Source organism: Salvelinus namaycush, chromosome 7, assembly GCF_016432855.1.
Source record: "Salvelinus namaycush isolate Seneca chromosome 7, SaNama_1.0, whole genome shotgun sequence".
Taxonomy (NCBI): Eukaryota; Metazoa; Chordata; class Actinopteri; order Salmoniformes; family Salmonidae; genus Salvelinus; species Salvelinus namaycush.
The window spans coordinates 19,941,784-19,957,001 of record NC_052313.1 but is presented as its reverse complement, the minus strand read 5'-3'; the positions used below and the strand labels follow the sequence as shown (position 1 = coordinate 19,957,001).

General features: G+C 44.7%; 1 protein-coding gene across 1 annotated transcript in view; it reads left to right on the top strand.

Moving 5' to 3' along the window:
• The window catches only part of LOC120050651 (E3 ubiquitin-protein ligase HECW1), a 71,707-nt gene that overhangs the window by 21,200 nt on the left and 35,289 nt on the right, over positions 1–15,218 (top strand). The window contains exon 6 of the mRNA XM_038997231.1: positions 4,349–4,518. Within this exon, the coding sequence (XP_038853159.1) occupies positions 4,349–4,518 (170 nt within the window). The remainder of the gene's footprint in view (positions 1–4,348; positions 4,519–15,218) is intronic.

The following is a 15,218-nucleotide window of genomic DNA, read 5'->3' as shown; positions in this document are numbered from 1 at the left end:
TCAGAAGGTCAGGCTCAATGTCAGTCAATTGATTTATAAATGTGGTCTATTTTAGACTAAGGAGAGACGCTCCCTTGTTTTGGTTCTATATCAGGCTTTGTGTCGATATTGTCAATGTTTCATTTTAGCGGGAGAGGGTATAGTCAACAATGCATAAAGCTCTGCTTTTTAACACCAGAACCTCCTGGCCCATTCAGCCTATAAGTACCCGCTAGAGAACGTTCCGGGCGCACGTTTAGCATATGCATCAGATGCATATCAACCCGCAAGGTGATCAAACATAAGCACCACCACTTGATAAATAGTGCATCAACTACTATAAAGGATTAATTGCGTGAATAACTATATCCTTTTAAAACAATTATATCAATAGTTATTTGTTTAGATAGTGTCAAGGATATGTTTTGTATAATTCTACAAAGTCGTAGGGAAAACGTAGGCCTATAGACTATTTTCGTTACCCTTACAATAAAAACATGACAGTGTAATCCATTTGATCAACTTTATTTGTAGATTCGATTAGTAATAGAGTTATAGTAATTAATAAAGTCCAGTTACAGCTTCTTTTGGCAAAATAGAAACTGAAAAGTGAATAGTAGAACCAGCCAGTGTCACGCTTTTCTAAAGTAGAACCCAGAAGCAGACCAGGACAAGGAGAGTAGGATGAAGGTGAGTATTTATTTACAAGTTTAAACGTAGAGGTAGAAAGATCCAGGTGGCGGAGCGGGCAGCGGAGGTGAGTTGATGGGAGTGAATAGGCAGATCCAAGGGAGTAACAGAAGCCACCGACGACCAGGCAGGAATGGGGTGAGTGTTCCGGGTGAATGACTGTAGACAGAACAAACGGAGGTAAGTTCAAGGCAAGCAAGACGTACAAAACAACAAAACAAACTCTATCAAACTGGAGGCTGATACGCTGGCACAACATACTGTTCATGGCTAACGATCCGGCAGGGAATGGATGTCAGGTCAGCGCTTATGAAGTGGAGGGGTGATGATCAGGACCAGGTGTGCAGATAGCTGATGGGATACAGGTGCGGGTACTCAGAGATCCTCCAACTAGCTACGTCGCCCGGCAACCAGACAGGGTGCGTTCCAGGACACCGGAAAAAACACTCCAGGCCAGAACACAGGCAAAAACAGACTCAGGAAGCGGGATTCGTGACAGCCAGGTCACGGGTGAAATGATTTGCTGTATTCCTAAACAAAAGCACCAGTGCATGAACAATTGTAAAGGATGAATTGCATAAATAAATATATTGTAATTGTAATTTATTATGTTTCTAGTTTTTGCTTAGTAGCCAGAGCAATGTTGCTGGCCAAATGGGCATGTGCTGAATGCAAGGATATTCTTGAAAAGTGACATTTGGAATTAGAGCTGTACCTCTTGAATTATGAGAGTTATTTGACAATAATAGGTAAGTGTAATAGAAACTGCAGAATATTCTCTATCTGATACTTGTCTACAGGCTAACTTTTATTATGTGTGAAATTAGTTTCGGTATAGTTTAGGTGTAGTTTTGATGGGCCGGCTGTGCAGGCTGACTGGCATCGTTTGTTTCCCGCTCATCAAGTTGGATTAGAGTCAAGGATATGTTTTACATTATTCTAAAGGCCGACTGCAACATATAGAATGTTTTTGTTACCCTTACAATACATTTGATTAGTATCAGAGTTATAGTAAATAAACGGTTCCATAACAGCTTCTTTTTACAAAGTAAAATGTAAAAGACAGTGGTATCAACCCCAAAGGCGTGCTGTCAAATTATTTGCTGCTGATAAATAGGCATAACAAACGCATCATTACACTAAACTGAATTAAATCAACCTCTTCACCCTCCTTATCATTCAGTTAGGCCTAATTTAAATTCAATTGTGAAGTAAGGTGCACAATTATCGCCCATTCATCCATTTGTCATTCATTCAGTGAGTAGAGAGAGAGAGAGAAGCTTTAGCACCTGACTGGGTACCAACGTTCTACAGCACATTTCTTAGCAGGTTAGGTTGGGAATAGGTGTGAATAAAACAGGTAAAAAGGCTCTAAATGCTTTTTTTGTGATTTCAAAATTCTGACAAACGAGCAGTGTAAAATACAAACATTTAGGAAAAGTCAGGGAAGGAGCAGGACATGGCTTATATTTTTATTTTATTTTTACAAAATCAAACGTCCGTGACCGTTGACCTATGGCGGTTCTAGTGGTAAGGTACCACTACTGACATTTTGGAGGCATCTGTAGCTTTGGAATTTGTCTATATCTATTTGAGCAAGAGCATTGGCGAAAACTTTCAATGCAGTTTCTCTCTCTCTCTTTCTCTCTCCATGGTAGGTGGATAAACTGCATCTTTGTCCTTAGCTATACATACACTTTCTAGTTCTCTTTAAAAGCAAATGTGTAGTTATATTTTGGAAGTGTTTGTTGTTGTGCTCTGTTAAGAGCCAATCGCCCATGCACTGCCTGGGGCTTGTTGTATCTGGCCCTACTGTACTGTGCCCATGCCTCCACAGCTCAACATCCCCCACAAGTGTCACTGATGCCCTGGCAATCTGTACTGTAGCTGTTTTTCACATTGCTATGGATAGGGCCTCTGGAGCTACCTTCCAAATGTAGCTGTCTTTCAGATGCCTGTTGGAATGCTCCATTTGATTCGCTGACCGCGTTCAATATAGGCTTTCATCTTCAGGAACCCTTCAGGGGTCCTCTTTCAAGGCTCTGACTACTGCAGGTCCACATTTACCTTCCTTTTGTCGCTCTCTAAAGAGGAGCTGAAACCAAGGCCATCCTTTCACGTGCACATAAAGGGGTCACACTTTGGACTTTGGCATGTTATTATATGGAATTTGCATTAAGGTGTAGTTACTGTACATGTATCTACATAGTAACTATATTAGTCATTTGAACACAGTTTTAATTCACCTATTTTACTGCACCATGTACATTCTGGTTATTGAAGTACTTATTGAGTAACTATATGGTACGAGGGCAACATAATGTGAAGAGTAGTCCAGAACTGTTATTTGTGTAAATGTTCAGCTAATAGATGTTACTATGAGAAATGGGAGGCGCCACAAGATGAAACGTATTCTGTATTTTCACGTATCCTCCCTTTTCCCGCCCACTACTCCCTTACCTGGAGTAAAAGCTGAAAAGCTTTTGCCACTCTATCCAAGCTTTCCTCAAACAATGAAACTATACCCCAAACGAGCACTAACATTTCACCAGACGCAGTGAAGCTACACACACTCTCTTTTAACGCACATACATCGTTCAACCCCGCCACACTGTGTGGCTTTAGCCATTGACCGTGTCGTGTTCTCATATATATTTCATTCATAACCACTTCTCTCTTGCTACTGCTTTAGAAATGCTGGTACAAATATGAGCATTAGCGACTTAGCTACCAAGCAGGCCAGTGTTGACTGCTGTCTGTACCCCGTCTCCCGTTATACACAAACCCTCCTTCCCCTGGTCCTCCTTGTCTGCTACCACAGTCACCCCCCTAGAGGTGCAGCATGTACAGCCCTATATATTCACACCAAAGACAGACAGACAGACAGACAGACAGACAGACAGACAGACAGACAGACAGACAGACAGACAGACAGACAGACAGAGAGACAGACAGAGAGAGAGACAGAGAGAGAGACAGAGAGAGAGAGAGAGAGCGGGGTTGATTGGAGTGGAGGAGAGGGAGCTAGCGCTTACAGTCTGAAAGGGGGGGATCTCCTGGCCCAGGCTATTGTTTGTGATTTATCGAGTGGCCCAGAGCAGCTATAGGCAGCGGACACGCAGAGGGAGAGAGAGAACTACACCGCCACAAGCTTTGATCAATGGGGTACGACTAGAGGCCGAGTTGTAAACAAGGCCCAGAACCATTAACAGCCAGATCCACACACTGCGTTTGATCGCTCAGTCTCCCTCTGTTAGGGGATGAATATTTGAACAGGTTATCAGGCTCTTGAGTGGTTTGTAGAATTCTATCTTTCTCGCCCTGTTTCCACGTTTTTTATCTTCCTGTTTCTCTCGCCCAACCACCAGCTTTTACCGTACGTCACCCATTTTGTCTTACTTTTTCTTTACATTTGAGTAATGTAGCAGACACTCTTACTGTGTCTGACTTACAGGAGCGATTAGAGTTAAGTGCCTTGCTCAAGGGAACATTGACAGATATTTCACCTAGTCAGCTCGGGGATTCCAACCAAGCAACTTTTCTGTTCCTGGCCCAACACTCTTAAACGCTAGGCTACCTGCCATCCTGGAGAGGGAATATTTAGAGAGAATATAGTTACATCCCTTCAAACTACAGAATACAGTCTATATGACTCTCTCTCTCTCTCTCCCTCTCTCAGATGTCCAAGCGGTGGGGCTGAAGAAGGGCATGTTCTTCAACCCTGACCCCTACCTGAAGATCGCCATCCAGCCCGGCAAGCACAGCCTCTACCCCGCGCTGCCCCACCACGGCCAGGAGAAACGCTCCCGCATTGTCTGTAACACCATCAACCCTGTTTGGCAGAGAGAGGTGAGTCTGACTGCTGGGTTGGTAGGGTTGACAGTGGTCTAGGGTTGACAGTGGTCTAGGGTTGCTAGTGGTCTCTGGGTATTCTAGAAACTGTACCTTGTTTCTGTGACAGTGTCACTAGTTTATTCAAGTGTCTTCAGGTTTGAACCCAGGGAGGTATGGCAAGACGCCAGCAAGGGAAAAGCATTATACAGTACGTGTACGTCACAAAACAATACACACACTATACAATATAGAATGGAGGTAGATGTGAAAATAGCTTATACCCTTGGTTGATTGTTAAGTACTTCAATGCTGTTCCATTCCAAATCCGTTTTTATGACAGACCTTTATATAGTTAGGACCTTGTGTCTGTGACCATTTGGCCTGGTTTAGTTCACGAGACTCTAGAGCCATACAGCTGAGGACAAGCCTGCCCTCTCCCTCCCTGTCCCTGTGCTGACTCTGACTTGATAATGATAATGCGTTCATCCTTAATGGATCTTGGTCGGCGTCGATGGATCCTCGATGGCGTCGTGTGTCTGTTAAGGGGATATAATTCTACCCTGACACATGTCTTTTGTGAACATGACTGAACTCAGGGCTTGGGGGAGCCTGCCATTTTGAAAGGCAAATCTGAGAAATGCATGACATGAACAGGGTGAAGAAAGTGATGTAAGGTGTAGGAACTGTGAGAAGAGTTGGTGACAGGCTGCAGTCAGACAGGTTGGGAAGTGTCCCTATTGTGTGTCCCCCTCGACTGTCTGTCTCTGCTACACTGAGTATTTGGCAAGTACATTTAATTCATCTCGCAGACATTGTTCTTGAGAATGTTGACACTGGCCGGGGAAATGCAGTTGACACAGTGGCCTCAAAGCTCTGTGCAAAGTAAGGATTCTAGATAGGGGAAGACTCAAACCTTGGTGTGCCTGTGGGATATTATTGTTTCCCCCACCTATCTTTATGTCTTAGTTTGTATACTGTGCATGCTCAGTTTACCTACTTGGTTAGGAACAAAATGTTTGTCCACACCAGAACAAAGGTACTTTTCCAAAGTAAGGATTTGTCATTGAAGTCCCGGAAGGGGAAAAAAAGCAGGATCAAGGTGGAGAAGTTTGGGACTGTTTCATTGGCCTGCTGTGCGTTAACGCAACACAGTTAATTGGGAAAGCTGTAGTGTTGCTGTGTGTTTGTCGAGGACTCGTGTCTGACATTGAGATTATTTCTCTTCTTCGCGCGGAGCAGAGAGAGAGACTTGAAAAGGGGAGCCCCTGGGAAGCAACGTCTTTGTGGGTTCCTTGATGCTGCCGCTGAGTATCCTTAGAACAGTTCAACTTCACCTCTCAACGCATACCATTCTGCTCCCTCCCTTTTGTCGTAACACTTTGTTAAGTCTGTAGTCTGTACAAGAGAAGTCTCAGGCTTACACTATCAATTTGTGATCAATGAGCCAACTCCAGAAAACAAGCCATTAGATATTCATTGATTTACTAATTTATTGGTGGGTTTATTATAATATTGTGTATTTGTCAAAGTTACCTTTTATGTCACAGTTACACTGACTGGTGATTTTTGCCGGCTCACAGAAGAGCCTAAAGAGAATGTGTGTAGGTGTGTATGTGTGTACGTGCGTGTGTGTGCTAAGGAGTTCCTCTCTGTCGCCTCACTACCTACTGTGCGGTTCTTGTGTGACAGAGTGAACGGACTTCCTGTATCTACGTCACAGTGTCCTTGTGGGTTCTCCCGTGTATCCCCCAGCACTGAGGCAAGGGAGGACCATGGCACCGAGCCAAACCCCACATAGCTGGAACACACAGCATCTGTGGAACTCACTGGGTGACTTTGACAGTGTGAAAAAGCACTGTATGCCTTAAATATTCAATAATGCATTTATTTCAAAATAGAACTGCAATGAAAAAGAATCTGACCTGGTATGTTTTAGGAGTAATTGCTTCCCTTTGTTTGTTTTTTCAATCCCACATGTGTTTCACGTCAAATAGAAGGTAAGCATTAAAGTAATATCTTGTCGTCTTCATGTTATGGAGGACAACCCCTTTCATAAATGTTCTACATGTATTGCATTACCACCTTATCCCACTAACCTAGTTGGTCTGGACTTCATTACAAATGTGGGGGTGTTCATCTGGTGGTGACCCACATTCTCCATCTCCACCCGATTTGAAATATGGGTGTAACACAAAGAACGAATGGGTGACACTCAGGGCCCAGCAGTATTTTTGTTGTTGTTGTCATTTAGCAGACGCTCTTATCCAGAGCAATTGGGGTTAAGTGCCTTGCTCAAGGGCACAGACAGATGTTTCACCTAATCAGCTCTGGGATTCCAACCAGCAACCTTTCGGTTGGTGTCAACTGCAACAGGTTTTGAAAGGGTCTTTAGACTCTCTCAGAACAGATGGCGTTAGCATTCTGTGTCTGTCCCATCAAGTCACTGTTGCACATGAATGTGATATGAGGGATTGATAACGTGAGTGGCACCCTGATATGACTCTATGTAACGTCACCCTGTTAGACAGATCTATGGTGGAGCAGAGGGAGAGAGAGACTGGAGAGGGAGAGATGGGGAGAGAAAGATGGGAGAGAGTGATCGGGGAGAGAGATGGGAGAGAGAGAGATGGGAGAGAGATGGGGAGAGAGAAGGGGGAGAGAGAAATCGGGGAGAGAGAAATCGGGGAGAGAGAAATCGGGGAGAGAGAAATCGGGGAGAGAGATATGGGGGAGAGAGATGAGGGAGAGAGAGATGGGCAGAGAGAGATGGGCAGAGAGAGATGGGCAGAGAGAGATGGGCAGAGAGAGATGGGCAGAGAGAGATGGGCAGAGAGAGATGGGCAGAGAGAGATGGGGGAGAGAGAGATGGGGGAGAGAGAGATGGGGAGAGAGCGAGAGATGGAGCAAATGAGTGTTCAAGAGGCAGAGAGCAGAGGCGAAGAGATGAACTCTGATGGAAATATGGGACCCTGGTCGGTGCAAGAGGAATGGGAAAGATAACCCCATCCCTTTTTGATTCCCTTCAGTGAATTGGTTCCATGGGGGCCATGTCGGTGAGATCTGCTATCTCCCCACAGACTGTAACTATAACATCAATACAGTGCTCCCATGCTGACTACCCATGCTGGCTATATGCACACCAATGACCCACTTCCTTCTGCACCTTCTGTACCATAGATTAATTTCTCAGTGAGTGGACTCATTTGGAATCGTCATCTGTATACCTTGGAGCTCCTTCCCCAGTAGACTAATTTGGATCCTGCTTTTGTGGACCAATTTCAAACCCGAATTTGTCTTTCTGCACTGCAGACTATGCTGGACTAGTGGAGCTTTCCTGTAATCACTGTTACACACTCTCCCTATTCCTGTCGGTGTCATCTCCACAGCCATAAATGTCCTTTCGGATTTACAGCCATGCCGCCAATGAAATATACTGCCTGCCATGTCATACATGTGGCCATAACTCACACCCGCTCAGAGAGAGAGGGAGAGAGAGAGAGAGACAGAGAGAGAGAGACAGAGAGAGAGAGACAGAGAGAGAGAGACAGAGAGAGAGAGAGACAGAGAGAGAGAGAGACAGAGAGAGAGAGACAGAGAGAGAGAGACAGAGAGAGAGAGAGAGAGAGAGAGACAGAGAGAGAGAGAGACAGAGAGAGAGACAGAGACAGAGACACAGTGTGAATAATTGATTTAGCAGGCACATTTCCGTGGATGTGTTAAGGAAGTCATTTGTGCATATTGAAGGGAAAAAAGTTGCATGTTATGCCCTGTGATGTGGAACAGTAAGCATTGATGATGCCATAAAACTGGTTTGCTGTGCTGTATATTTTATGTACAGCATATAGGATATGCATGCAGTACATATCCTTTCAATCTTTGTGGCTATATCACCCTCTTATAGCAGTGTCCTATATCATCCCTCTATTTTGTGTCTTTTGGGAAGTGCTTAAAATGTGATGCAGTCCTGATGGCCCAGTCATGAATCAAGCCCGTGACCTCTCCCTGGCCCAGGCTAATCTTTCTCACTCTGGCCGTGCCGTAGTATTTAGCCCCTGTCACACTCTATTCCGCCTGGCATATTTGGTACCTCTTGAGGCGGGACTGGGCACGTACTGTAGCTGTAGCTACCTTAGCGCTTGACTAAGCAGGCCTGTCTGACTCTGCAAAAGGCATTTCATCATCAAACCCCTGATGAGGCACAGAGCATGCCGTTCATGCCTTCTGAGTATTGCCACACACTGACTCACCGAACACCACAGGAATGTTAATGGCTGGACGGGAGAAAGGGTTCATCCATTTGTAGGCACTCAGTTGATGATTTCTGCTATTGTCGCTCAGTACGTACCCAGCAAACTCTCCTCGCATTTTTTCGTAAGCCAACGTAACAGGAGGCAGGTACGGTGGCTCCTGTAGGACACGTAAGGTGAGTCAAAAGGAACACACAACGATAATTCACAAGGGCTATATAGTGAACATAACAAACACGACTGTTTACTATGGATACTCGTGACAGTTAAGTAGGCATACGCTGCGCAGTGTCTGGGAATTGAAGCTCTCTACTCTCTCATTCTTACCCAGTTACCTGTGGTTTTGGCTTTACATGTTCTTTTCTCAGTGTGTAGCCATGCCGGTATGGTAAATCAGGAATTCCGTGCTATCTTTTTAACCTTCTTAGACGTGACAAGACTTTCTACACGTGATACACGTGATGAAGAAAGAAAATCATAAAGTGTTAGAAGTTGACAGCATATGAAGAGAATGGGAGCATTTTAATAGCTCAAAAATGGTGTTCCGCCACAGTTATCTCCTGTCGGCACAGAAGGCTAATAATCTCACTGCAGATCTGGAGATTGCAGGTTCAATCCCAACTATTCTTTCACCATGCCCCCCCCCCCCTCAGATACAGTATACTCTACTAAAAGAGAGGATGTCTTCATTTTGTCCAGATTTATAAATGCAGAATTTAGACTAAATGTAAAAAATTAAACATTGTATAGAAATTGACTGTACAACTTTGAAAAACACACCTGATATAATTCATACTTGTTGACTTTTGATAAGGTCCCCCTTGGCTTATTTTTCATGATCTGATCTTAGATCAGCGCTCATAGTCCTGGATACTTTGTAAATATGGGCCCAGAAGTATGCAGCATATAAAGAGGATGGGTGAAGTGACGGTGAATAACTCAGTTACCAGTATTTCCCTGGGTTGGTTATGTCTAAGAAGGCTAAAAAGGAAGCATGGAATTCCTGATTGACCATACTGGCATGGCTATATACACGACTGGCCTCCCTGGTGGCACAGAGGATAAAATACCTGGCTTGGGAGCCAATCATTGCAGGTTTAAACCCCAGATTGTTAAGATAAATTATAAAAAATATGGTTGTGTTTGTATAATTAAATTCTGTTCAAATGTCTTATTAATGAAATGAAAATGCCATGTCTCTATATCACCTACGTTGTGTTATCTATGGTGGTTGGTAAAGACGTTGTGCACAACATTTTAGTGAATGTTAGGAGAACATTCCGATGATATTTCAGTCAAAAAACATTTTTTTTTTTTTACATATATATAAAGATTTGGTTATCAAAAACATTCACTGAATGTTTTTGGGATGTTATCGTAATACTGTTAGCTAAATCCCTAACTAGAACTTAAAGGGGAATCTTAGCTAATGTTCTGTCAATGTTCCCAGTAGTGTCTGGTGAGATTGTCAGCTAACAGAAGTTAGAAGGTCAGAAATACTTCTAAATGTCACTATTGTGTGCTGTTTTTTGTTTTCCTACCTGGTTTGGACCTGTATCTGTATTACATATTTAACTCTGGTCCATGTACTTCCTATGAGTAATGTACACTACATTACCAAAAGTATGTGGACACCTGCTCATCAAACATCTCATTCCAAAATCATGGGCATTAATATGTTGTTGGTCCTCCCTGTGCTGCTATAACAGCCTCCACTCTTCTGGGAAGGCTTTCCACTAGATGTTGGAACATGGCTGCAGGGACTTGCTTCCATTCAGCCACGAGCATTAGGTGTTCGATAGGGTTGAGGTCAGGGCTCTGTGCAGGCCAGTCAAGTTCTTCCACACCAATCTCGATAAACCATTTCTGTATGGACTTTGCTTTGTGCACGGGGGCATTGTCATGCTGAAAAAGGAAAGGGCCTTCCCCAAACTGTTGCCACAAAGTTGGAAGCACAGAATCATCTATAATGCGTTCGTATATCTCTTCACTGGAACTAAGGGGCTTAGCCCGAACCATGAAAAACAGCCCCAGACCATGATTCCTCCTCCACCAAACTTTACAGTTGGCACTATGCATTGGGGCAGGTAGCGTTCTCAGATTTGTCCATCGGACTGCCAGATGGTGAAGCGTGAATCATCACCAGAGAACACATTTCCACTGCTCCAGAGTCCAATGGCGGCGAGCTTTACACCACTCCAGCCAACACTTGGCATTGCGCATGGTGATCTTAGGCTTGTGTGCTGCTGCTCAGCCATAGAAGCCCATTTCATGAAGCTCCCGACAAACAGTTATTGTGCTGACTTTGCTTCCAGAGGCAGTTTGTAACTCGGTAGTGAGTGTTGCAACCGAAGACAGACGATTTTTACACGCTATGCGCTTCAGCAATTAGCAGTCCCGTTCTGTGAGCTTGTGTGACCTATAATTTCGCGCCTAGACAATTCCACTACACAATAACAGCACTTACATTTTTTATTTTTTTTATTTAACCTTTATTTAACTAGGCAAGTCAGTTAAGAACAAAATATTATTTACAATGACGACCTACCCGGACGACGCTGGACCAATTGTGCACTGCCCTATGGGACTCCCAATCATGGTAGTATGATATGTGATACAGCATGGATTCAAACCGGGGACTGTAGTGACACCTCTTGCACTGAGATGCAGTGCCTTAGACTGCTGCGCCACTCGGGAACATCTATTTAACTGGGGCAGCTCTAGCAGGGCAGAAATTTGAGGAACACACTTGTTGGAAAGGTGGCATCCTATGATGGTGCCACGTTGAAAGTCACTGAGCTCTTCAGTAAGGCCATTCTACTGCCAATGTTTGTCTATGAAGATTGCAATGTCTGTGTGCTCGATTTGACATACCTGTCAGCAATGGGTGTTGCTGAAATAGACGAATCCACTCATTTGAAGGGGTGTTCACATACTATTGTATATATAATGTAACTGCTGGCTCTAGGAGTTGGCATTAATTTGGGATTCATTCAGAATAGTGCAACGGCCCCTGACCCAGCATTTTCTGGAGTGCGCTGCTACTATTTGGCCAACACGATTATCACTGCGACCACTGAGTGCGTTCAGTTTCCCACCACTGTGGGACAGTGTTGCTCTCTGAACCTGAGGGAGACAGCCACTCCCGCTAATTATGCTAATCAGGGAAGCTACACGAACACTCAGTATGCTAACACTTTGCTTTATTAAAGTCGAGAAGTGATATGATGGCTTGGAACTGGGAGAATGACTCACCAAAGCATTTCCCTCGCTCCTGGCACTCGAACACAGCAAACACTTCTGTGTTCTCTCAAGTGGCTTGGTTTGTTTACCCTTTATGTGTTTGTGCGAGGCTGTAGGCTAATGATAGCTAGCACGGAGCATGTTTTCGTTACTCCTCAGTTCCTCCACAGCACCTTGTAAATTAGGAAGGGAGGTTTACTTGAGGGGATCCATCTTAATGGTTAACCACCCTGGCCGGGCTTTAAGTGACAACAAACAATGTTGTGAACCTTGCTCTACAGAGGGATGTTTTTGTTTTCAGGTAGGTTAGCTTAGCTTAGCATCTCTGGTTCAGCAGTATGGCTCAATAATACTACAGAACTGTATGCGCCTGAGGCTATTCCATAGCCAGCCAACCATCTTTACTGTACTGTACAGTAGGTGCTGTGCTTAGCTTAGTCACTGCAGTAGTCTCCCAGATGGCTGCAGGCCAGAGGAATGCAGAGCTGGATGGGAAATGGATTTGCATGTATGCAGGCATCGTCATGACTCACGAGTCACGACACACAATTTGCTCTACTTTACTGTAATTTAAATCTATAGCTCTCTTCCGATAGAGATTCATTCAACCCAAATATATGACCTATACTATGGACATTATTTATTTACCATCATCGGGAAAGCAAAAAGCCTGCACATCAGATAGTACACTGATGCAAACATGGATTGAGTTTTGCTTCCATCCTATTCCTTCCTTAATTTGTCTGTCTTCGTTTTTCCTTGAATACGCCCAGCATCTATTTTGGTGGGCCTGTAGCTATCTTGTTTGTTTGCGTAGTGGTTATTGGTCAAACTCACAGAGAAAGGAGTCTCAGGCTAAAACATTTTCACATGGGCTATGAAGCCTCTTCTTGCTCAGTGCATAGTGTGCTTGTGGAACTATGTGTATGTTTCTTTCTGTCTCTATCTTCTCCGACACAGGAAAGAGCTGTACTTTTCAATTCAATTAAAACAGAGCGCTGAGGATGACAAAGCCGTGGGGTGGAGGGAGAGGGAGAGACACTGCTGGGTGCAAATTACATTCAGCTGCTACAGATTGGATTTTAAGGGGTGGTGCAGAGGGAGGGGGGGATGAGGGACATTAACTAGGCCAGTGCATGGAGGAATCAGTGGCTTCGTTGTTGTTTTTAGTGCGAGTAGCAACTCAAGTGCAGCAGAAAGCAGATCAACCAAAGCAGCGTATTCCACTTTGGCACTGCAGCTGAAATTTGATAGCAGGCTAGTAGTGGAACAGTGCCCTGGAACCATGAACCGGACGGGCGGTCACTTTCAAGGTGCTCCCATCCAACCGTCCTCCACGCCAAGGCCATTTTTTCTATTACTGACCTGTAACTGATTGAACGCACCACAGCAAATCCACTTTCACAGAGGACTAAACATCACAAACCCTGTTATAGTACACCCAATGGTTAACCGTGCTCTGGGACACTGCACACACACATTACATCTCCTATGTACATTTCAAATCCACCAAAGCTCTACAATGAAACGCCAGTTAGTTTCTGCAGCTGCAGACTGGTGCCTTTTATCTGGCTTGTTCACTGGGCAGGATGCTCCTCCGGTCTCTCTAGCATTTGGATGGAGTTCAAGGCACTCTCTCTCTCTGATTCTTGGCTGAGGGAGAGGGCGTTTAAGCACCTTGGACAGCGCTCAGATTCTGCTGCCGCCGGCCTTGGTTCATTCAGCACCACGGACAGCAGCAGAGACAGCCCAGCCATGGAGAGGAACGGAGAGACAGAGTCAAAGAAAAAAGAGAGTGAGGGAAGGAGAGAAAGGCAAGGAAGGAGATATAGAAATGGATTGAGGGAAGGAGGGGGAGAGAGAGAGGAAGGGAGAGGAAGGGAGGAGAGGAATATAGAAAAAGGGAGTGAAGCAAGGAGAGAAAGAGATAAAGGCAGTAAGAGAAAGAGAGAGAGGGAATGCACATTTCAAAATCTTATCCTTCAAGATCCAATGTTATCATACATTGATTACTTAATCCAAGCTCTAAACTCCATAAGAAGATTTCTATACGTTCCATTGTCCTTTAATCTTTAAAAAAAAAGATATATTTAGAGTATGGTCATAGTAGGTAAATCGGAGAAGGCAATGCTGCCGTTTTGACCTTGATAAAGGCTCTTTATTTCAATGTAAAATAGCTGTCATCAAGAGAATAATGACAAGCTAATGTGCTTTTGAAGGTTTCATCAATGAGAAGCCATACCTAACAAAGATGCACTGTCTCCTGCTATTCCTAATAGATCTATTGATAACACCATGAATGGTCATGAAAAACAAGTCTGAATGATATTAATGGTACATAGAGTTGTGTGTATAAATGAATCATAAAGAGACCTGTAAGGACCGACACCGGGGTTGAGAAGCAGGTACGGGGAGTCAAACATTTAATTGGGAACAGACATGAAAGGACCAGCGTCAGCACATGGGTATATAAGGACATAGGATAATCATTGCAGAAGCAGGGAACAGGGCGGGGAACCAGACAGATATAGGGAAGGTAATGACAGAGATGATTGAGTCCAGGTGAGTCCAATAATCGCTGATGCGCGTGACGGGGGAAGGCAGGTGTGCGTAATGATGATGGCAGGAGTGCGCAATGCTGGGGAGCAGGCGTGACAGTACCCCACCGCCCCCCTTTAGGGGCGCCACCCGGCGTTCCACGTGGGCGAGCCCTATGGGCGGGCTGAGGCACGGGCGCTGAACAAGCCGGCTGGGCGTGAAACCCCGACGATCCGGCTGAGGTCTGAAGTGGGATGGGCGCCTTCCGAGCCAACCGGGTTAAGAAACCTCTCAAGCCAGCTAGGGTATGACGGCCCGATGAGCCAGCTTAGGCAACCCCGGTTCCATCGGTGTCGAGCCACGGGCCCGACGTCACCACCAACCGGAACGTCAGCACTCCCCGATGCTTCGTATGATGGCTTCTGCATTAATAATGATGGCAGGAGTGCGCAATGCTGGGGAGCCTGGCGCCCTCGTGCGCCAGGGGGGAAGTGCGGGAGCAGGCGTGACAGAAACCCACATAGAAGTTATCATGTCATTATGATGTCAGTACCTGATTTACCATATAATTCCTTGGGAAAAATACCCAGTAAATGGCATTAATGTATAATAGAGTGTAACCAATCAAGTGATGTTATCAGTAAGCCCATGGGCACTAACATAATATACCTTTCTCTCCTCTCCTCT